The sequence below is a fragment of the Chiloscyllium plagiosum genome, unplaced genomic scaffold (genome assembly GCF_037043375.1).
Source record: "Chiloscyllium plagiosum isolate Xiang-an unplaced genomic scaffold, Cpla_swu_hap1 HiC_scaffold_28, whole genome shotgun sequence".
In the NCBI taxonomy this organism is placed as follows: Eukaryota; Metazoa; Chordata; class Chondrichthyes; order Orectolobiformes; family Hemiscylliidae; genus Chiloscyllium; species Chiloscyllium plagiosum.
In genome coordinates, this window is record NW_028270166.1 from 13,077,325 (window position 1) to 13,101,943 (window position 24,619).

A 24,619-nucleotide genomic window follows, 5' to 3' on the forward strand; every position below is an offset into this window, starting at 1 on the left:
GAAAGTTAAATAAGCATGTGAGAGGAAAGGAAATAGAACTGTAATGGTGAAAGGATTTAATGAAGGAAGAGATGAGGTTTCAGTGGAACATACACAAGGGCATGGGCTGATTAGACTAAATGACCTGTTTTTGGGACCTATATTCTGTGTAACTTCCTCAACAACCGTGACCCCAAGATGTAGATTTCCTTAAAATATACCGTTTTGCAAAACGACATCACTTCTCATAAGTGAATATGAACAGTGAACAAGTCCTGCAATCACATTTTTGCCAAGAATCAGACAATCAGAGGAAATGAGTACCATAAGCAGGTATTTTCCGTTCCGTGAAATGGAACACTGGAGTGAAAACAGAAAACCAGCAATTGCACTTTTGTAACTCCTCAGCTTTAAGGACACTGGGTGGGCGCTAAGTGTCAATCATCTCCCGGGCACTGGTTGTCACAGCAGCCGAAGGGATTGACATTTGGGTTGACCAAACATTGGCTGACTCCAGGTTAGACCCCACGTACAATGGGCGTCATTGCACCAGTCAGCAGCGTGTGGGCGGAGAGCCTCGGCAGTGTCAAAAAAAAAGACGGCAGGTGTATCTTTTTGAAGCTTCTTTTGAAAACAGAATGATTTTTTTGAACGGGCAAGTAGTTGTTCAGTCCAGTCGGTCTTTGCATTAAAGAATATTGCATGTGGCACTTGCCTTTGACTTATTAACAGTGCTGCAGATATAAAATCGAATTGGAGGACCAGTTTTCTTTTAATATTGCCAAAAAGAGAACATCAAATAAGATTGGAAGAAAATATCACAAGAATATATATGATATCCATGATCATCATGCCAGCCTCCAGGTCTGGAACGAGCTGCGATTACTGGATAGATGGATCCCACAGAGAGATAGCCTTTGAAGATTACTACACAGTGGCACAGGAATTAGGAAGGTACTGTATATTCCAGGCTATATTTTGTTATGGGTGGGGGTGTACCTGCAGGCAGTGGCATGTGATGACTGATTGCAGTCTGACCTGCTCTCGTCTTGCAGTCACAAAATGCGTAACAATTCATCGCTCTGCTTCTGTGTTAATTACAGTCATTAAAAACACTCTGTGAGATGTTATTTAAGATGCATCGTTTTATCGGGAGTTTAAAAAAACATAAAACTAATAGTATTTTTCCCTCTTAGTCTCCCATCTGCAGCGTTGCGAAAGAAACTTTATTCACACAAAAATAGATTGTAGGGTTTTACAAAAGCTGAATTCAGTGTGAAAAGCAAATGTGCAGTAGCAATGTTTTCTCGATTAAATAAGGTGATGGAAATCGTTAATATAGCCAAGTTTACTTTTTTTTAACATTGTATGCTCAGCTAAACCCATCAAGAGTTTCTCGTTAGAAACAAGGTTTGACACATGACCCTCATTCAAATCAATAGAGTTCCATACACAATGTGCAAACTGTAACAGTCTTTGCTAATTTTGATTCTAATTTCTAATATTCCTCCGTATGTTAGTTTCTTTGTATCTGATACCTGTAGGTCCAGGGGACTGTGGGGGAAAGACCACTGGATCATCAGATTCTAGTCCATTTCTGTATGGTATCTCTGTAGCTTGATGTTTCACTGCTTTCTGCTTAATGCTTTGAGTTGCTAATGTGTTTCTGTTTGCCAGTGCAGTTAAAGAAAAGGCTTTCTACAACAATTGCACTGTTATTCTTTTGGTGGCTCACAGTTGTTCAGAGGTTGGGGCTTTGGGAACCCCCTGGAGACTGTGTCAGGACTTAAACAGGAGGCTAGAAATTTTGTGTTTTTTTAAAATATGCTCGTGAAATGGGACACCCCTGGCAAACCCCATATATTCACAGTGTGGGGGCATGGTGTTGGTCTTCCAAAATTTGTAGGGGATCCGTAGAAGTGTTTTATGTAACTGCAGGAGCTCTGGAGATACTGGTATTCATGGAGAGCCACTGGAAATTTGGACCTATTTATAGGTATCAAAAATTCTTAGGATTCGAATGATGTTAGCAGAGGCAAGTTGGTCTTGGCAAGGTGTCCCTGGAATATTGAAGGGAATCTTAATGAGTGTGCCAATATTCGCAGGAACCCTGAGAATATATCAATATTTTCGGGGAACCCTGCAAGTGCAATAGTGTTTTCTGGGGCCATGTTCTTTATTTGAAAGGAAGACTCAATGGTTGGTCAGTATGACAGTAGTTATAAGAGGTATTACCAAGAGGAAAGTTTAAAACCATTGCTTCATGTTGGCCAGTCTGTTTCAATGGTGTCCATATTCAAACCTTGTTGCTCCTGTTTTGTAGGCAAAAATTAGTCAAGGCTTTTTTCTCAGACCGTGATGGTCTCTGAAATTAGTGCAGTGCTTATTTTAATATTGAAAAGTTCCTGCATCCATTTAAGACCTGAACTCATAATTTGGTGAAGATTATTTGCAAGCTACAGCTATTTCTCTTGAGTTGCCCGGAAAATAGCTTCTGGAGGGACCACTCAGCAATAACTGAAAGTTATTAGCCCTAAAAAGTAAGTTGTGTATGGCAGTTCACCTGAATTTTGAAGTTGAAGCCTGAGCTTTGGGAGTGATAATGAATTTAGATTTCAGTGTTCTAACTTTTTAATTGAAATATGTCAGTAAGCTACCATCAAATTCCAGTTTTACTGCTTATGATGTTAACGAGATTCTTTTTCTCTAATGGAAAAGGAGGGCAAGATCTCACTTGATATACTTAACAGAATTTCCCACAGCTCAGAGATATGAGTAAGATCTTCACAGTAATCCAGTGATTCCTGGGTGGCTGTGTGTCTACATATCTGTTTACAATTTCAATGCTTAATTTTTTTACAGACTTTTTTTCTCACCCGGTGTTTAGAGACTTTTCTACTGCGCTAAGATCAGATGATGCATTCATTGCCATTTTAAACCAAATGTCTCCTTTTACTGGAATCTGTGGTTCAAATAGATTTTATTTTATTTGAAGTTTCAAGAGACTGAATACAAAACATAATCAAAGGTGAACTCTGTTGAGGGACTGTCCAACAAGAACAGGTCAAGTGTGATGTCAATTGCTGCTCTATTTTCAAGACTCTTTAATAAAAATAGAGAGTGTAATTATTGTATTTCTTTCTCTACACTGAAGAATGTTTGAAATGCGTTTTCTGTTAAAATAGTGAAAATAACATAATCTTCAATCATTTAAGTAATGGTCAGGTGCTGTAGTAATGTTGGAGTGAGATTTAAGGGCAATGGGCCACAGCCATCTCTTTATTCATTGAGCTGATTTGTATGACCTTTCTCCAATTATATTTATTGTACCAATCAGGCAACATATATTGGGGGTAATTTTAATCGACCTGGCCAGGTGAAATCCCAAAATGTTAGGTGGAACTTCAATAATGAGTAAAACTGAGTGCAATGTAAAATCAGAATTGGACTCAATTTCATCAATTTGTAGATGGGTGTGTTACCCAAAAGTGTTGCGATTATACTATTGGTGCGATGTCAATCTGACAGCAATTTAGGAATGGTTATTAGCAGAATGAGACCGAGTAGATGGAGAGTGGCTAACTGGTCATTGTACAGATTTTTTTTACAAAGTTAGAGTGTTCGTGATTAAATAATGCTTACCTGTAAAATGCAGCTGACTGGAGAAAAATAAACAGTAACGTAAAGCGAAAATAAAATTTTTGAAAAACCTAGTTTCTCCTGAAGAAGGATCACTGGATGTGAAACATTATCTCTGATTTCTCTCCACAGATGCAACCAGACCTGCTGAGTTTCTCTAGCGATTCCTGTTTTTCATTGGTTCAGTATCACAAAGCTACTATATAGTCTGGTGGGGAGTGTAACTTTATCAGATCAATGCAGGCAGCATTAGGTTGAGATGTTTAGCTAGTTAATGATATTTAGTTCATGCTTTATTTCTGAGACAAAATGAGGACTGAAGATGCTGGAGAGTCAGAGTTGAAAATCGTGGCACTAGAGCAAGTACAGCAGTTCAGGCAGCATCCGAGGAGCAGGAGAGTTGACAGTTCAGGCATATGCCCTTCATCAGGAATGTGGAGAAAGAAGGGAGCTGACAGATAAATGGGGGGGGGGGGGCACTTCACCAAGGAAAAAACATCCTATTTCAAGGATTGCAATTTCACCTTCCATGATCAACAATGGCCTCCATCGTATCTCCTCCACATGCAGCACCTCCGCCCTTGAATCCTACCCCCCTAAATGCAACAACGATAGAACTCTCCCAGTCCTCATATTCCACCCCACAAATTTCCAGGTACAGCACATTATCCTCCGCCATTTTCGCCACCTACAGTCAGACCCCAGCACCAAAGATTTGTTTCCCTCCCTACCCCATCTGCATTCTGCACAGATCATTCCCTCCACGGCTCCCTTGTTAGGTCACACGAGATGCAAAACCTCCACGCACACCTCCCCCCTCACATCCATCCAAGGCCCTAAAAGATAATTTCAAATCCAGCAGTGATTTTCCAGCACACCCTCCAACCTCATTTCCTGCATCTGCTGCTCTTAATGTGGTCTCTTCTACATTGGTGAGACTGAGTGCCAACTCGTGGAGAGGTTCAGAGAACATTTCTGGTCTGCATGTACCAACCCGCTCCACCAACCTGTGACCAACCACTTCAACTCCTCCTCCCATTCCTCCAAGGACATGCAAATCCTGGGCCTCCTCCACCGCCAAATCAAAGCCACTCACCAAATGGAGGAAGAGCACCTCATCATCTGCCTCGGGACCCTATAAACACATGGCATCAACATTGACTTCTCCAGTTTCCAAATCCCCCTACCCCCCCACCTCATCCCAGATCCAACCCTCCAACTTGGCACCGCACTCTTGACCTGACTTACCTGTCCATCTTCCTTCTCACCTATCCGCTCCACTCTCCCCACCAACCTATCACAATCACTTTCTACTTTTATCCCCCTATTGCCATCCCGCCCACCTTTCCCCAGCTCCATCCCCATCTCCACACCCCTGTTTATTTCTCTGTCTCCTTCCCCCCTCCACAATCCTGATGAAGGGCTTATGTCTGAAACGTTGACTCTCCTGCTCCTTGGATGCTGCCTGACCTACTGTGCTTGTTCCAGCGCCATGCTTTCCAACAGTGTTTTATTTCTGCACCTCTCATGAATTAGTTTTACGAGCAGTGATTTTTCTCATATTATGATCCTAGGTTCCCTTCACAACCTATGCTGAGTCGATTAGTCTGAGTCAGGATGACAGAGAAAGGCACTGTCCTTAGAAGAATGGGATACATTAAACCAAACATGATTCCAATTTTAGACATCCATTCAGTGACTCCCAGAACGAATGCATGTTTAAGAATATTGGGTGGGAACAAAGTTGGATGCACTTTTTCAGTTGCAATGGTAAATTATGCTACAGCAACTCAATCTGTATATCCCTCGGTGGAAAATTAGCAAGGCTTATAATATGCCCATTCCAGAGACAACTGCACCCCATTCTGAGAACCTGCAGAAAGGCAGCGAGAAAATCTGTTCAAAGGAAGAAATCTGGCAACAATAGGGAATTTTTTTAATGAAAAAGATTGAGAACAAGTAAATTACAATAGATTTATACAAGGATTGTCCACCATAAGGCTTTCCATCTGGCCAACCTAACAGTGTTCAAAATACACTTAATTGGAAGTGACAGTCTCTGTAAGGAGCTGCTCCTGCACTCACAGCCTGGTTCTCCTGCATTTGCTGCTGATAATCTCACTCCTCTGCTAAGGTGATGGTGGAGGCTGCGAGGGGAGGTTTGGCTGCAAGAGGGGGATTGTCTGCCAGGAATGGACTGAAACTGATCAGTCATTGTTCTAACATATTCAGGATTATTCCGTCAATTTCCAAGTAGTAACACAGCATTAGATTGAAATGTCAAGTACATTAGTTTCTAAATTGCTGCCATTTTGTTTTTGCAGTTTGCCACAGAGTTACACTTTAGTTATACCTTTCTTTGTAGTCAGAAACTCCATGGACTCTGATCCTGGAGTTGCTAGGTTGGAGCGCCACCTTTTGGAAGATGCTTTGGAGTTGTCCTTCAATTTCCTGGTAGAAAATGCTCTGGCAGAAACACAGATGGTGCAGTCTTTCACTCTGCTTCATTCCTATTTGATGGCACTGACCATCAATTTGGCCTGTCAGATAGAGATGAATGGTCCAAATCAGTTTTAAAGACTCACTATTTTAGCTATTTTAATTGTTGGACTTAACAGCTGTGAATGGGGCAGAAATAAAAAGTATGGCCTTGCTGCTATGAGTGCTTGAAATCATTTTAAAAGTCCTTGAAGGATTAATGTATGTACGAAGTTAGGTTCAACTCTAGAGTTAGATTAGTGCAATCTTTAGAAGACAGCAGGACAGAAAGTGAAAAACCATGAAAAATAAAGAATAGCATAAGAGACCAGAAATATAGAAGCCAAATTATGTCACTTGGTCCATCGGGTCTGCTCCACTAGTCAATCATGGCTGATATGTTTCTCAACCACATTTTCCCGCCTTCTCCCAGTAACCTTTCATCCTCCTACTAATCAAGAACCTATCTATCTCTGACTTATATATACTCAATGACCTCTAATTTTAAAGAGTCCCCATGTTTTGGACTCAGCCACAAAGGAAAATATTCTCTGCATGTCCATCTTGTCAAGACTATTCAGGAATTTATAAACTTCAGTCAAATCGTTCCTTACTGTTCTGAACTCTGGGGAAAACAAGCAAGTTTGTCCAATCCTTCCTCATAAATCAACCGGCTTGTTCCAGGGCCTATCTTGGAAGAGTTCCACATGGTGGCTCAGTGGTTAGCACTGCTGCTTCACAGTACCAGGGACCCGTGTTCGAATCCAGCCTCTGGCGACAGTCTGTGTGGAGTTTGCACATTCACCCCGTGTCTGCGTGGGTTTTGTCCGGGTGCTCCGGTTTCCCCCCACAGTCCAAAGGTGTGCAGGTCAGGTGAATTGGCCGTGCTAAATTGCCCGTAGTGATAGGTGCATGAGTAGAGGAATGGGTCTGGGTGGGTTACTCTTCGGAAGGTCGGTGTGGACTTGTTGGGCCGAAGGGTCTGGTTCCACACTGTAGGGAATCTAATCACTCCCTGAGCTTACTGACCAACAGTGGTTTCCTGTTAAGGCACTCCGAAATTCAAATTTCTCATCAACTAATCTAATAACTTTGTCTTCCCATTTGAGGCTTGTTCACAAAAGTCTTTTTTTTAGTTGTTTTGATGAAACAAACCAATTCTACTATTTATATTTCCAAAATTTGCTCACCAGCCCATAAGTGAGAAGAAGAATTAAGTGTGGATCTCTCACAAAAATGTGGACATCTCAAATTGATATGGTGTTCTTTGTATCCTTGGTACATGCTAAACAACCTTACAACCAATGCATTACTTGTGAAATTTTGTCTTTTTTTAAAATTCTTTCATGGGTTTTGATCATCATTGGCAAGGTCAGCATTTATTGTACATCCCAAGTTGGACAAATGCAGTTGCCAACTTGAACACAGGAAGGTCTTATGAATAACATTAATGATGAGTTATTCCTTGTTTTTGACTCAGTTGGATTGGATTACAAGAAGGTAGATAGTGCAGCTTAGTGCACCTGAATGCAATAAAATATTCTAAGCTGCTCCACAGGAAGAGAGAAGAGAAGAAGTTGATGAAATGATTAAAAGCATTCACAAAGAAATAGGTTTTGAACAGAATGTGGAAATGAAGAGACAGGTCAAAAGTTTTTTAAAAATTTATTTGTGGAATGTGGGCATCGCTGGCTGGCCAGAATTTATTGCTTGTCCCTAGTTGCCCTTGAGAGGGTGGTGGTTAGATACCTTGTTGAACCACTGCAGCCCATCTGCTGTGGGTTGACCCACAATACCATTAGGGATGGAATTCCAGAATTTTGACCAGCGACAGTGAAGGAATGGCAATATATTTCCAAGTCTGAGTGGCTTAGAGGGGAGCTTGCAGATGGTGGTGTTCCCATATGTCTGCTAACTTTGTCCTTCTAGATGGATGTAATTGTGGGTTTGGAAGGTGCTGTCTGAGGATCTTTAGTGAATCTCTGCAAGACACTTTGGAGATTTTACACACTTTAGCTACTGAGTGTCAGTGGTGGAGGGAGTTGTTGCTTGTGCATGACACCAATGGGGTGCCTTGTAGATGGTGGACAGGATTTGCTGAGTCAGGAGGTGTATTCCTTGCCGCAGTATTCCCAGCCTCTGACCTGCTCTTGTAGCCACTGTGTTTATGTGGTGAGTCCAGCTGAGTTCCTGATCAATGATAACTCCCAGAATTCAAGGGTGGTAACACTAGCAAAGTAGAAGAAGAGTAGTTGAAAAGTAGATGGGGAAGAAAGGAAGATGGTTCAGGGGAGGGCAGTGTTTTAAAATTTATTTATTTATCTATGTTTCAAACATTTATTGACTTTAGCTTAAAAATGTGTTGCTGGAAAAGCACAGCAGGTCAGGCAGCATCAAAGGAACAGGAGAATCGACGATTCGGGCATAAGCCCTTCTTCAGACGTATGCCCGAAACGTCGATTCTCCTGTTCCTTTGATGCTGCCTGACCTGTTGCGCTTTTCCTGCAACACATTTTTAAGCTCTGATCTCCAGCATCTGCAGTCCTCAATTTCTCCATTTATTGTCTTTAGTCAATTTACAGTAATGTTATTTTGATTTAACTAATCTTATCATTTTCATAAATATTGAATATGATTATCAATAATGTGTCAGATAAAAATAACCCTTTGAAAAATGGTTGAATGAGAAAGCCTATATTCTGGCAACAGTCTATATGTAAATACTAATTTTAGCCTTGGGATTGGACTCCTAGATTATTGGCACATGCTAATTCAGTATATGGGTAAACCTGTTTAAAATGAATGAGTTCATGTCCATATTGACTCAACAGACAAAGGAATTTAATATTCAAGAAACAGTAAACTGCAAGCCTGGGCAGGGCAAAAAATCAAATGGAGGGGTATCATGATGTTGGATTACCCTTGCCTTTTGCATCCAATGTTGGATGGTCAAAAAAACCCATTCAGTTCACTAGGGAAGGAAACTGCCCTCCTGACCTGGTCTGGACTGTATGTGACTTTGGACCCATATTAACATAGTTGATGCTTAATTGCCCTCTGGGAAATCTTGGAGAGATTATAAATGCTAGGCAATGAATACCAGTGAAGCCCACACCCCAGGAATGAATAAATAATAAAATAAGCATCTGACTTAGAAAACAGCATGAAATTTACTTGCTTCCAATGTCTGAAGAGGTAGGCAAGGGGTAATCTAGTATCCCAATCCTTGAATACGATTTCATGACCTGTCTAATCTTGCAGTATATATTTCTTAAATATCAAATTCCTTTGTTCTGGTGCGTTAACATGGCCATGAACTCATTCATTTTAAACAGGTTTGCCCCTACACTGAATTAGCATGTGCTAACGATCCAGGAGTCTAATCCCAAGGCTAAAATTAGTATTCACATATACTCTGCTGTCAGACTGTAGGCTTCCTCATTCAACTTGTTGTGTGAAAGCAATGTGAATAATAATATGGAGTGGCTGCCAGCGCAAGCATGTGGTGTAAAATCAAGAGAAGTAGGCATGAGCTGAAGACATTTTGTGTCCCTTTAAAGTGAAAATGCATTGTGCTGCTAGGAGTGGTTTGAACTTGACTTTAATGCAGGAAAACATTTAAAAATGATAACAAATGACAGAGAATAGGTACAAAAGAATTTCTGAAGGACTTGACGGAGAGAAAATAAGATGTGATTGATCCACAGGAGACCAGAAAGCCATCAGACAAACTGCTGAAGGAACTGAGACCAAATAGTCTAGCTTAATGGACTCAGATGCAGAGCCACAAATTAGTTCAATGGTTTCATGAGTGGTCAAGATCAGTGACTGTATAACCAATTGCCATACTTCACTACTAGCTTCAAACACTGTCCAAAGAATCCACAGTATCACTGACTTATTAACAAACTCTATAAATTGCGATTCATTCTGAAAATTCATAACTCCACCTCACCCTCATGGACTTGTGTTGCAATCCTCACACCCATCTTTCAGGGCTTTTGCATGTTGTCAGGTATTTCATCCATGACTGGCATATCCCCTGAACCCCTCCTCAAGCACGTATGTCTCACTTGCAGGACAAAGCAGCACATGTCTGGAGCAGGAAGACCTAACTCGCAGGAAATGGGTACGAATGCATTTCCTTAATCCATGAAGGGACTGATGGGTACTATATTCCATCAGTCATTTCTGATTTACAAGATGCAGGTGGTGTGAAGATGCGCCTCCACTTCCCCACTAACTCCTTCCCCACTAACTTCTTCCCCCAGTTCCATCATTACAATCCTATCCTTCTACCTTTCTCCTTTCAGATACCCAAGAAATATAATAAAAGCAGAAAGCATTGGAAAAACCCAGCAGATCTGGCAGTGTCTGGGGAGAGACAATTAGTTGACATTTCAAAGCCAATCTGACTCTCCTTTGGATTCCAAGAACTGCAGGCTGACCAGACAGTGATGGCAAAGACTAAAAATGAAAGAGCAGAGAAACAGTGTGGAAGAAGAAATATTGAGATTCATTCTCACGGTCAAAGCCACCAGCTCAGATACTGACACGTCCTGTAAATTAGACAACACCCATTAGAAATAGGAGCAAGAGTTGGTCATTTGACATACTAAGGCTGCTCTGACATTCAGTTGGATCATGGCCCATCCAACGCTTCTCATGTCCACTTTCCTGATCTTTCCCAAAAGCCTTGAATCCCCTACGATCAAGGATCTATTTATCTCAGCTTTGAATATACACAAGGACTCTTCCTCCACTGCTCTCTATGCAAAAGAATTCCGATGACTCGCCACCCTCTGAAAGAAGTAATTCCTTCCATTTCAGTTTTAAATTGCTTGCTTTCTATTCTGTGATGATGCCCTCTGGTCCTAGACTGACCCATTAGGGAAAACACCCTCTTAGAATTTACTCTGTCAAGCGTCAAAAGAAACTTGTCTGTTTCTATAAGTTTCAACCTTTTTAATCAAGGGGCAGGATCTGAATGTGCTGAGACACCAGACCTGGGTAGCCTAGAACCAGTGTGAGGAACAAGGATAACGTCGGTGACAGCTCACTGTACTGAGATTCTAAATACGTTCTACAGCAGAGGCCTCAACTGAACATGGAAGGCGTCAGAAAAAGGCTGATGAATATCTACGATGCACCACATTGTGAGGGAGCATGGAGGATTCCAGCTCCAGTTTGGGACAGGGCTCTACTCGGAGCTTGCACCTCATCTCTTTCAGGTTGTAAATGGTGAACAATTCAGAGAGTTATGGAGACGTACAGCATGGAAACACACCTTTCAGTCCAATTTGTCCATGCCAACCAGATATCCTAAATTAATCTAATCCCATTTGCCAGCATTTGGTACATATCCCTCTGAACCCTTCCTATTCATATACCCGTACGGATGCCTTTTAAATGTTGTAACTGTACCAGCCGCCACCAGTTCCTCTGGCAGCTCATTCCATACATGAAGCACCCTCTGCGAGAAAACATTGCCCCTCAGGTCTGTTTTAAATCTTTCCTCTTTCACCTTAAACCTATGCCCTCTAGTTTTGACTCCCCCACCCCAGGGGAAAGACCTTGACTCTTTACCCTATCCATGCCCCTCATAATTTTATAAAGTCACCCCTCAGCTCCAGGGAAACAGCCCCAGCTTATTCAGCCTTTTCCTGTAGCTCAAACCCCCAACACTGGCAACATCCTCGTAAATCTTTTCTAACCCTTTCAAGTTTCTATTCTTCCTATAGCAGGGAAACCAGAATTGCACACAGTACTCCAAGTGTAGCCTAACCAATATCCTGTACAGCCGCAACATGACCTACCAATTCCTATACTCAATGCACTGACCAATAAAGGCAAGCATACCATGTGCCTTCTTCACTATCCTATCTACTTTCAAGGAACTTTGAATCTGCATTCCAAGGTTTCTTTGTTCAGCAACACTCTCCAGGACCTTGCCATTAAGTGTATAAGTCCTGCCCTGATTTGCCTTTCCAAAATGCAGCATCACATGATTGTCTAAATTGAATTCCATCTGCGGTTCCTCAGCCCATTGGCCCATCTGATCAAGATCCCGTTGTACCCTGAGGTAACCTTCTTGACTGTCCACTGTACTGCCAATTTTGATATCATCTGCAAACTTACTAACCAATCCTCCTATCCAAATCATTTGTATAAATGCAGCACTGTGGCTCAGTGGTTAGCACTGCTGCCTCACAGCGCCAGGGACCCGGGTTCAATTCCAGCCTTGGGTGACTGTGTGGAGTTTGCACATTCTCCCCGTATCTACGTGGGTTTCCTCCAGATATTCCAGTTTCCTCCCATGACCCAAAGCTGTGCCAGTTAGGTGACTGAGCCATGTTAAATTGACTGTAGTGTTCAGGGATGTGTAGATTAGGTGCATTGTTCAGGAGTAAATATAGGATAATAGGGTAGAGGAATGGGTCTGGGTGGGTTACTCTTCGGAAGGTCACTGTGGACTTGTTGAGTCAAAGGGCCTATTTCCACACTGTAGGGATTCTATGAAAAGCAGTGGACCCAACACCAATTTTTGTGGCACACCGGTGGTCACAGGCCTCCAGTCTGAAAAGCAACCCTGCCTCCACCACCATCCTCTGTCTTCTACCTTTGAGTCAGTTCTGTATCCAAATGGTTCAGTTCCATGAGATCCAACCTTGTGAACCAGTCTGCCATGAGGAACCCTGTCAAACGCCTTACTGATATCCATATAGATCTCGTCCACTACTCTGCCCTCGTCAATGCTCTTCGTTACTTCTTCAAAAAAATCAAGTTAGTGAGACACAATTTCCCACGCACAAGGTCATATTGACTATCGCCAATCAGTCCTTGTCTTTCCAAACACATGTCAACCCTGTCCCTCAGGATTCTGTCCAACAACTTGCCCACCACCAATGTCAAGCTCACCAGTCAATAGTTCCCTGGCTTTCCATTAGTATACTTACAAACTGACCCAAGACTGACCACACCCCAACCCACTCACCGTCAGTGTTACAGTTTCCATTGCAACGCAGTGGGTCTTGCAGGGTGTCACAACAGTGCAGCACTGTGTTCACCAACAGCTTTCTAGGACAGGGGAGTGGCAGTGGCTATATGGGCTCAAGCCTCTTGTCTTTTGCCAAGATGACAGTTTGCGTCCCCTCACCACTGCCAGTGACTGTTACATGCCATCTGCCCTGATTGCTGTCCCCTTAACTAGATTGTACAGTCTGAAGCTTGACCTTTTATGGAAATTGCTTTACTTGACATGCGTTCTACCCATCACTGCAGACTCTTGAAAAGCAGTTCAGGCTGAGGAAGCTTTGCATAAACATCTCAATGGTGTTGCCCATTACAATTCATATGGCAGCATGGCTTGTGTTATGTGCACACTATACATAAACCTGACTTACACACCAGGGTCATGAGCCATGGTGTGAAAGGACAGCCTTTGCCCGACTTGGTTGAGGTATATCTCTGAGTTGACATGCAGCACCTATCATTATATCCTGCAGTCCTTATAAAGTCATGTCTTTGTGCTAACTGCTTCTCTCTGTCAAAAATTTAATGGATTTGGCTGCCTTGAAATAAGAGCCTTGGTGACCTCCCTTTGCAACATCGAATGACAAACTGGGAGATGTTGTAAACATCGTTTGCCCCAGCTGGAGTAAACCAGACTTACGAAAGTTCATGGTGATGGAGCAGTGCAGTCTTCACCCAGTTCTGTGGTTGCTGTTGTAACTGCAGTAGCTCGCCTATTTCAGTGCAGATATTGTCAGTGAAGAGACAGATAGTATGCCATGTTGAAGATCAACAGTCCAGTTAAAATTCCCCTCTCATAACGTCTTGCAGCTGACTATGTACTCAGCAGTAGGGAAGACTCCCTGTCAGTGCTGTTTAAAGGAAGCATCTACTATTTTCAAATTAGTTACTGGTTGATTGATACCTGCTGCAGCTGCAATTGTACAAGTAATTTTGCCAATTCTGGATTTGTTTAAAGTTGCTAAAATCTACAGACATGGTGTGGGAGGTGCTGAAAGACCTTGTGCTAACTTCAAGAGTTCTGTATAAGCCAACTACTCCTGGACATGGACACAGTAGTGTGCATCCTCCTTGGTGGCAGACACTGTTCTTTGCTGCAATGCTTCCTCAATATTCTGAACAGATAAGTCTCATGTTGACACATGGTGTCCTTCTGCCCCTCTTAGTTCTTCCTCTTTCAGCAGCTTTCTCTATTCCATATTGCTTGTGCTTATTTTCCTTGTCATGCTGTTTCTGCAGTTCTTCCCTGTTTTAATTAATACCCTTTTTCTCATTCTTCCTGACAGAGTAAACAATTTCACATGCTCCCACACTATATTCCATCTGCCAGATTTTTGCCCACTCACTCAATCTATCTATATCCATCTGCAACTCCTTATGCCTTCTTCACAATATACTTTCCACCTACCTTTGCGTTGGCTGTAAATTTAATTACTATACAGTTGCTCCCCTCATTTAAGCCAGAAATGTAAATTGCAAAGAGTTGAGACCCGGCACAGAAACCTGCAGGACTCCACTCCTCACATCCTGCCAATCAGACTAGGACCTGTTTGTGCCTTCTGCCTGTTTTCTGATAGTAGCCAATCCTCTATGGGCCCCCTTCATGGGGTGACACAGTGACTCAGTTGTTAGTACTGCTGCCTCACTGCGCCAGGGACCCTGGGTTCGATTCCACCCTTGGGTGACTGTGTGGAGTTTGCACATTCTCCTGTGTCTGCGTGGGTTTCCGCCAGGTGCTCTGGTTTCCTCTCGTGATCCAAAGATGTCCAGGTTAGGTGGATTAGCAATCTAAATTGTCCATAGTGCCCAGGGACATATAGATTAGGTGGATTAACCATGGGAAATGCAGGATTACAGGAAATAATATTAGGGGAGATGGATAGGGTGGGATGCTTTTGGGAGGGTCGATGCAGATTCAATGGGCTGAATGGCCTGCTTCTACAGTGTAGGGCACTTATGATTCTATCAATGCTCACATATATACTCATATATACACCCCTCTACCATTAGCTTTTAGGTTCCAAAAAAAACCCACCGGTTTAAATGTAAAGAATTCTGACATAGTTGGATAGATTGGATGCATATATGATATGTGTGATTAGCCAAATGCGGTAGGGTCCAGAGCAAGGGAACATGGTTTCAAGATACAGGGTAGGCCATTTAGGACTGAGTCAAGAGTGTGATGCTGTAAAAGTACAGCAGGTCAGGCAGCACCCGAGGAGCAGGAGAGTTGATGTTTCGGGCAAAAGCCCTTCATCAGGATTGAGCTGAAGATGCTGACCCTGTGAAATTCTCTACTACACAAGGTGATGGTGAACAAGCAACTGAATATGGGAAAGAAAGTCGAAAAAATAGATATGTTTTTAGATGCTAATAGCTTCTGGGGCTTTGGTAGAGAGCAGTGTGTAGCTTTAAGATAGAGAATCAGCCATGATTATAATGAATGCTTAGCTTGGGCCAAATGTCATAGCCTACTCCTATTTTCTGTGTTTCTATTAGGTTTGATTACATATCACACATACTGTCTTGGAAGAAGAACAGCACTTGTAACAGCAAAGTAACAGGTGCTAAGGAACTGAATTTTGCAGCCATAAACTCAAGGCATCTGTCACTAAATGTGCCATTTTGACACAATTTTGAAAGTCAACATCAACTTTTTCTTGTTAACTAACTATTGGAAGGAAATTGCGCTTTGGAATAGAGGAATTGTTGGACATTACAAGGCAAAGGGCCATCTAGTTAGGACATCTAGTGTTGGCATGATACAAGAGTAATGGAGAGGTTGACTAATCTTATCAGGCAATTTCTGTTATTGTCTGCAATGAACAAGAAAAAGCATGAAGTGGACAGCTTCTTTGCACCAGAGGTCCAAAGTTACTTCATTCCCTTCCAAACACACTATTCATAGTTTCAGTCTCATGTCCCAAGTTATTCATATATTACATCCCCAAAATGTAATTTGCTCAAATCCTTCCACCTTCAACCTGGGCAGACTGTTAATAAACCTATTATTTCCATGGATTAATTTGGAATTTACCCCTTTTTAAACAGAAGATATGTCCTCTGGATCTAATGTTTTGGACAAGGTGAATTGACTTATCATTGTCTACATTATCTTGTCCCGTAGAATCCTATGTAGCATTATTTCCAATGGGATCATACCAATTTATATTATTATTGTGCAAGTTCAAACAGTTGTACAAATAAATCTTTTTTTTCGCAAATTAATGCAAGCAATTACAAATTGACCTAAACCAACCATTACTAAAGCTACAAAATGACAATCTTTCACTTACTGGGTTCAATTATTCCATTGCCTTGACTATATTCACTTACCTACACCTGAGAATACTGTTGATTGAATTTTTAGTGTGAATGATGTGATACGCTGGCAGCAGTTAGCACCTCAGTTGTGGTTGCTGTGATGGTGGATGAGATCATTTTGTTTTACTTAGTAGTGCATCCGCTAATATCCTTGCTCAGAGAGAACTCAGAGAAACTGCAATGGGATGATGGTGGTCAGGGAATGGACCTTTTTTTTGTAATAAGTAAAAAATTCAATGTTGTGAATGATAGAATGCTTCCATTTTTTTTTAATGACAGTAGAACTTCAAACATACATTAACAAATTTGTGGAGTGAGCAGATAGGTGAAGTTCAATGCAGAAAATTGTGAAATGATGCATGAAAAAGCATAAATATACAACATTTAAAAAGTGTGACTCTAAAGGGTGTGCAAAAGCAGAGAACTCTGGGTGTATATGTACACAAGTCATTAAATGTGACAGGGAAGGTGTTAGTAAAGTGTACAGTTTCGTAGGTTTTCGTAGCAAAGAGGGATTCCGGAAGATACTAGCTGAACCTCAGTTGCGCACAGTTCTGGGCACCTTCATTCAAAAGGACAGTACAGAAGAGATCTACAGTCATGAGTATCTACAGATATGAAGACAGATTGAGAGAATTAGGGATTGTTTCCTTGGAAGGGCAAAGGCAAAGGGGAAATTTGATTGAAGTTCACAAAATCATGAGAGATTTGGTTGGAGTATATAGGGAGAAACTGTTCCCAGTTGTAAAAGGATGACGACTGAGAGAGCGCAGATTTAAAGTGACTTGCAAAAGAAATAAATGGGATGTAAGAGAAACCTTTCTCACACATGGAGTGATTTTTGTCTGGAATGCACTGCTTAGAGTGTGGTGGCACATCAAGGTCAGTTGAGGCATTTAGAGAGCATTGCATGATGATTTCAATGGAAATAATGAACAAAGCTACAGGGAAACGACAGGAGAATGGCACTTAGTCTCAATGCTCATTGGACAGCCACTGCAGAGATGATGGGCTAAATAGTCTCCTTCTGTACCATAGTGATTCTGTGATTCAAACAACTGTCAATCCAGAATTAACTCTAATACCAAAGTAAAATTGTACAATAACTTATCTCTCTCAGTAAGTTCCTGACAATTTTCTTTTCAAAGTTTTTTTTTACCAAACCATTAGTCTTTCAGAAACAGTGGACTGTTTTCCAACATGTTTTGGAAATGACTGCAGCCCAGTTCCAACTAATCCTGACCTTGACTCTTCTACTAAGAGAATACAAGTTAGACATTGTGACAGACACTGTTGTGACCTCACTAATTTTGTCCTTGGACTGGAACACACATTGTGCTTGGAAAATGGGTCATTTCATTAAATGACTATGAATGTCATTCTGTTGAGTTTGGATGTAGTATTTGGAGCAGAGGCTGAAAATTATCTTAGTATAGTAAAACCAGATACAGTCATTAGTACAGAGCATAGGATCACTATCTCTGAGACTGCTACTGATCCAAGGCAGGTTCCAAGAGAGTAGTGATTGGTGGAATGTGTGGGATGAGGAAATAAATTTATAAGATTAGCCCCCAGCAGATGTGCTGGTGGAGAGGGTCAGTAATGACATTCAAAGGATGGTGTTACTGCTTTTAAGAAAGCAATTCTGGGTTCCTCAATGGTGGGTTCCTTCAGTGAATGTCTCAGAAGGTGATAGCCCTGGATTCAATTCAAAGGAACTATAAATTTAGGATACTACTATGAAATTAGAGATTAGATTAGATTAGATTACTTACTTACAGTGTGGAAACAGGCCCTTCCGCCCAACAAGTCCACACCGACCCGCAGAAGCACAACCCACCCAGACCCATTCCCCTACATTTACCCCATTACCTAACACTACGGGCAATTTAGATTAGATTACCTACAGTGTGGAAACAGGCCCTTTGGCCCAACCAGTCCACACCAACCCTCCGAAGAGTAATCCACTCAGACCTGTTTCCCTCTGACTAATGCACCTCACACTATGGGCAATTTAGAATGGCCAATTCAAATGACATGCACATCTTTGTGACTGTGGGAGGAAACCAGGGCACCCGGAGGAAACCCAAACAGACACGAGGAGAATGTGCAAACTCCACACAGACAGTCACGCAAGGCTGGAATTGAACCTGGGGCCCTGGTGCTGTGAGGCAGCAGTGCTAACCCTTATGCCATCGTGCTGCCCCAGCACGATGCCATCGTGCTGCCCCATTTAGCATGGCCAATTCACCTAACCTGTACATATTTGGACTGTGGGAGGAAACCGGAGCACCCAGAGGGTGTGGATGGTGGTACACAATTACACAACAAACAGGAAGTGGAAGCTCCAAAAATGTAACCATTGATAATGGGGGAGCCCAGTGCATCATTGCAAAAGGCAAGACTGAAATATTTTCATTCACCTTTGGCTAAAAGTGCCGAATGGATGATCTATCTTGGCCTCCTTCTGAGGTCCCAAGCATCACAGATGCTAGGCTTTAACCAATTTGATTCACTCCATGTCATGTCAAGAAAGAGTTGAAGGCATTAGATTCTACAAAGGGTAAGGGGTCAGAAAAAAATAGGACAATTTTATTGAATCCATTTGTTCCAGAACTAGCCATGCCCTAGCCAAGCTGTTCCAGTTCATTTACGTGATGATGTGAGGAATTGCCCTGGATGTCCTGTGCATGAAACATATGGCAAATCCAACCCAGTCAATTACTACCCTATCAGACTATTCTCCATAATCAGTAATGTCAATGAAGGGGTTATCAATAGTGCTATCAAATGGCATTTGCTCAACAGTAACCTGTTCATTGTTCTTCAGTTTGGTTCCATCAGGGCTACCCTGCTCCTGATGTCATTACAATCTTGGTTCAAACATGGACAACAGACCTGACCTTCAAGTTTCTGCCTTTAATGTTAAGTCAACATTTGATACAGTATAGCATCAAGGAGCAAAAGCAAAGCTAGAGTTGGGGAAGACTCTCCACTGGTTGGAGTCATGCCTAGCACAAAGAAAGTCTAGTGGGGTTGCCGGAGGTCAATCACCTTCATCCCAAAACATCACTGTGGAAGTTCTTCAGGGGTGTGTACTAGATGCATCTATCTTCAGCTGTTTCATCAATGACGCCCCCCACTCCCCCTGCCACTCCCCATCATGAGGTCAGCGATGGGGAGAGGTTGAATAGATTAGATTAGATTACATTACATTACATTACAGCGTGGAAACAGGCCCTTCGGCCAAACAAGTCCACACCGACCCGCCGAAGCGCAACCCACCCATACCCCTACATTTACACCTTACCTAACACTACGGGCAATTTAGCATGGCCAATTCACCTGACCCGCACATCTTTGGACTGTGGGAGGAAACCGGAGCACCCGGAGGAAATCCACGCAGACACGGGGAGAATGTGCAAACTCCACACAATCAAGTCGCCTGAGGCAGGAATTGAACCCAGGTCTCTGGCGCTGTGAGGCAGCAGTGCTAACCACTGTGCCACCGTGCTGCCCAGGCTGTTTTCCCAGACCATCAGAGGCTGAGCGGTGACCTTATAGAGGTTTATAAAATCATGAGGAGCATTGATAGGATAAATAGACAAAGTATTTTCCCTGAGATGGGGGGAGTCTAGAAGTGGAGGGCATAGGTTTAGGGTGTAAGAGGAGAATGATTTAAAAGGGACCTAAGGGGCAATGTTTTCACACAAAGGGTAGTGCGTGTATGGAAGTGGTGGAGGCTGGTACAACGACAACATTTAAAAGACATCTGGATGGGTACAGAGAGCTATGGGCCAAATGCTGGCAAATGGGACTAGATTGATTTAGGATATCCGGTCAGCGGGGAGTTGGACCGAAGGGTCTGTTTCCTTGCTGTACATCTCTATAACTCAGTGCAATCATCAGCAATAAGGGTCACAATGTTCAGCATCAATTAAAATAGCACAGATAATGAAGCAGTCCATGTCCATATTCAACAAAATCAAGGCAACATTGAATCTTGGCAAGTAACATTCATGCCACACAAAATGCCACACAGTGCAATGGTGCAATGGCCATCGAAAACAGAAGCAAACCTCACCATCACCTCTTGAGGGTCTCTGGTATTACCATCACTGAATCCCTCACTATCAATGTCCCAGAGCTTTCTATTGACCATAAACTGAACTGGACCATAGAAATATTGTGGATGGCTAGGACTTCTGCAGTGAGTAACTCACCACTTGTCTCACAAAGCATGACCATCATCTATAAAGGACAAGAAAAATGCTGGAACACTCCCCACTTGCCAGCATAAGTGTAGCTCCAACAGCACTCAAGAAGCTTGATACTATCCGGAGAAAAGTAACCTTATATCACCCACAATATTCACTCCTTTCACCACCTACACACAGTGGCAGCACTGTGTACCATCTACAAGATGCGCTTTAGTAACACACCATCTTCTCCAAGGTAATTAGGGTTGGGAAATATATGCTGGCTTAGCCAGTGATGCCCAAAGCCAATTACATTTTTCTTCCCAGGTGGGAAACTAAAAACAAAATTGTATTTAAGATGGTTATTTGGTGTGGGTCTTGTTATTTTACTTAAGGTCCATGGCACAATGTTTGAGTGCAATTGGTCCGAATCTGAATTACAACTCAGGCTCCATGACACTTCTACAGCTCTGATGTCCAGAATCACAAGACTGACATGGAATGTTAACAGAATTACAAATCTGAAATCAAGCCAATTCCTGTGGGGAGTATTGTGCTTGTGAACAGTTCTGGCTTCTGATTTAAGATTCAACTCCCTACACTCTCAGTGAATTGCACAGGGAGGACTTGACCATATCATTGGAATAAGTGACCGACTGATCTGGTTTGCGTTTCTAAGGAACCATCTAGCCATGTTGTAGGAATAGCTGCTAATAACTGTATATCTGGCTAGCAGCTGTTTGATTTTCTTTTATTTATTTTTTCCGGTGAGTTAAGTGGCTGACCTTTAGTCAATACTTTACAATTGAGATTAGGAAGTCATTATGAAGCTGTGAAGCACAACTATCAACCCTCTCTCTGTGGTGCAGTAAACTTAAAGAGTGTCTTTTTTTCTTAGTTTGTTCAGAATGATGCAGTGTGAGAATGTGATAGCTTTCTTCTATAAGTTTTGCTGGAGTAGCTGTTTTCATTGCTGCCTGTCAGTTGCATCAAGATGTGTTATTAGTACACTGAGAAGGTCATTATGTTACCAAGTCTTCTGAGTACTAATCCCTGTGGCGAAATATGCTTTCCTTGACAGTTCTGTCTTCAGCTTTGGTGTTCAAATTGCATTTAGTGCATTGTGAAGATAAACTTAACCACTTCCCATTTCATTTCAGAATAAACCTGGTAAAAATATAATATAAATGCTTGTAAAAAATTCTCTTTTGAACTCACCATGTATTTGTTTGAAATACATACTGCTTCAAACAGCTGAGATCGGCAGACTTGCTTGCAATGTGGGATTGCATCCCTAGGTGTTTATAATGTTTCTGATGACCTGGCAATGCCAGAAAACAGCTGAATTGTACAAGTAGAAGTTTACTCCTTTTGTAGGCAGGAGTTGCTTACTGACCTAAGTCAGTTGTCAGAAATGGATTTGCAAAGTCATTGTGAAAACATCTACAAAACTGATTAAGTAGGAGATCAGATTCACTTAAGGTAACATTGCAGTTTCTAATCACCTTAAAGGGCCATTATGTTCTGCTGCTCCAGCTAACAGGACAAAGCCATTACCAAATAATAAGTAGACAATGACATGCATTTTAAAAAAAATCTTTGTTGGGATGTTGGTGTTGCTGACAGTTTGTTGCCTATGCCTAGTTGGGTTGTAGCTGCTACCATCTTTTGCGATGAAGGAGATGATGAAAAATTAAATGAGGATGCACAAGTATAGAAGTTTAAGGAGTAAAAAGCATATTTGAAGGAAAGGAATTTCAGTACCAGAGCGCTGAATCTAAGACAAAATGGAATAGAGTTTCAAAGGGTTTTGCCTCGAGAATGAGGCATCACTAGAGTGTGGTTAGGTTGATTTTGTCCTGCACAGACATAATGGGCCAAAGGGCCTTTTTCTGTGCTGTGGATCTCTATGACTCTTAAGTAGCAGAAAATTTTAGGGTCCTAAGTGTTTCAGATGCTTGCTGTGTGTCTATAAAGATCATATCATATCTGACCCTTTTCACCACTAAAACCTTCCAATTACCAGAATGAAAATTCAGCAGATTAAATTAATAATTTCTACCTGCATTTGGGACATGACAAACGCAATTTTTCAGAAATGTTATGGTTCAATCCTTTCATTTCCATGGGTGTTTTCAGCAATAATTTTAGACAAGTGTTTATGCCTTTTGTTACTATTGCCAAGATCTTGAGATCATTGCTAACAATCATAAAGAGGCCTACAGGCATTATTTTGTTTTATAAACCATAGTCTCTAACTCAGTCATACAGTGATAGAGATGTACAGCATGGAAACAGACCCTTCGGTCCAACCACTCCATGCCAATCAGATATCCTAACCTAATCTAGTCCCATTTTCCAGCACTTGGCCCATATCCCTCCAACCCCTTTCGATTCATATTCCCATCCAGATGCCTTTTAAATGTTGCAATTGTACTAGCCTCCACCACTTCCTCTGGCAGCTCATTCCAAACACATACCACCCTCTGCGTGAAAAGGTTGCCACTTAGGTTCCTTTTATATCTTTCCCCTCTCACCCTAACCTTATGCCCTCTAGATTTGGACTCCCCCACCTCAGGGAAAAGATTTGTCTATTTATCCTATCCATGCCCCTCATGATTTTATAAACCTTTATTAAGGTAATCCCTCAGCCTCTGATGCTCCAGGGAAAACAGTCTATCAGCAGGTGGCCTGTAACATCCAGTGAAGACTTTGCGGGTGAATGTGCAATATCTTGAATCAATCCACAGTTCCTTCCTTACAACCATCTATGTTTATGATATTTGATTATGGATGGCTGATGTAAAACCTCGATATTGCAAAGTTGGGCCACATCATAGAAATACGACGCAGGTTGTCCCTTCAAAATTCACAGCTGGTGTCAAAGCAAGACAAGAAGAGGCATGGTGTGTTTTACGTTCCATCATTTAATGGAAGACTTTCCATTACAACTAGTGATTGTCTATGAATAATTGTCACCTGCTACATGACCATGACTCAACCACCTTTCAATTAGGATGATGAGCATCATCATTTCACTTTTCGAGGAAATAAAGCACTTCAGTTGTCTTCACTAACAAAACACAGGGAGGTAAAAATCAACTAGGAGAAAGTGAGGACTGCGGATGCTGGAGATCAGAGTCGAAGAGTGTGATGCTGGAAAAGCACAGCAGATCAGGCAGCATCTGAGAAGCAAGAGAATCGATGTTTTGAGCATAAGCTCTTCATCAGGAAGATGAAGAGTGTATGCTCAAAATGTCAACTCTTCTGTTCCTCAGATGCTTCCTGACTGGCTGTGCTTTTCCAACACACTCTTCGACAGAGAGGTAACGGCCTAGTGATATTATTGCTGGAGTGCTCATCCAGAGACCCAGGTAAGTTCTGGGGTCTGGGTTCAATTCCTGCCATTGATAGATGGAATTTTAATTCAATAAAAATCTGGAATTATGAGTCGAATGATGACCATGAACTGATTGTTGGAAGGATTCACCTGGTTAATTAATCACAAGACACCAGGTTATAGTCAAATGGGTTTACTTGAAACGGCAAACTTTTGGAGCCCTGCTCCTTCCTCAGGTAGTTAGTGAGAGAGAATACATCAGACACAGAATTTATATGTAAAAGATCAGAGGGTCATACAACTTATGCAAATGTATTAAACAAACCTAGATGGCCATTAAGTCTTTAATCAGTTAGAATGGAGGTGCAGGTTTCATTGGTTAATATGTAAATCCCAGAATTTCTTTCAAGTCATTGCCCCAAGATAACTTACCAGTATAAAGGTGTCATCTCAGGTCAGACAATGCATTTTAGGTGTGAGGCCTTGTTTTGAGTCTGTTTGTGTCTGACATCAGACTGATTGTATTTCCAAAGTAGGAATTTGTAAAATGCCACATTAACTGTCTACAATGACCCTTGCAGTTTCAAATAAACCTGCTGGAACTATAAAGCGGTGTTGTGTGATTTTT

At 41.8% G+C, this 24,619-nt stretch overlaps 1 protein-coding gene across 1 annotated transcript in view; it reads left to right on the top strand.

Annotated features, from left to right (window-relative positions):
- Nucleotides 1-521: 521 nt before the first annotated feature.
- Nucleotides 522-24,619, top strand: part of LOC122565403 (calcium/calmodulin-dependent protein kinase type IV-like) — a 151,295-nt gene continuing 127,197 nt past the window's right edge. Inside the window, exon 1 of the mRNA XM_043721352.2 lies at nt 522-933. Within this exon, the coding sequence (XP_043577287.1) occupies nt 812-933 (122 nt within the window). The 5' untranslated portion in view covers nt 522-811. The remainder of the gene's footprint in view (nt 934-24,619) is intronic.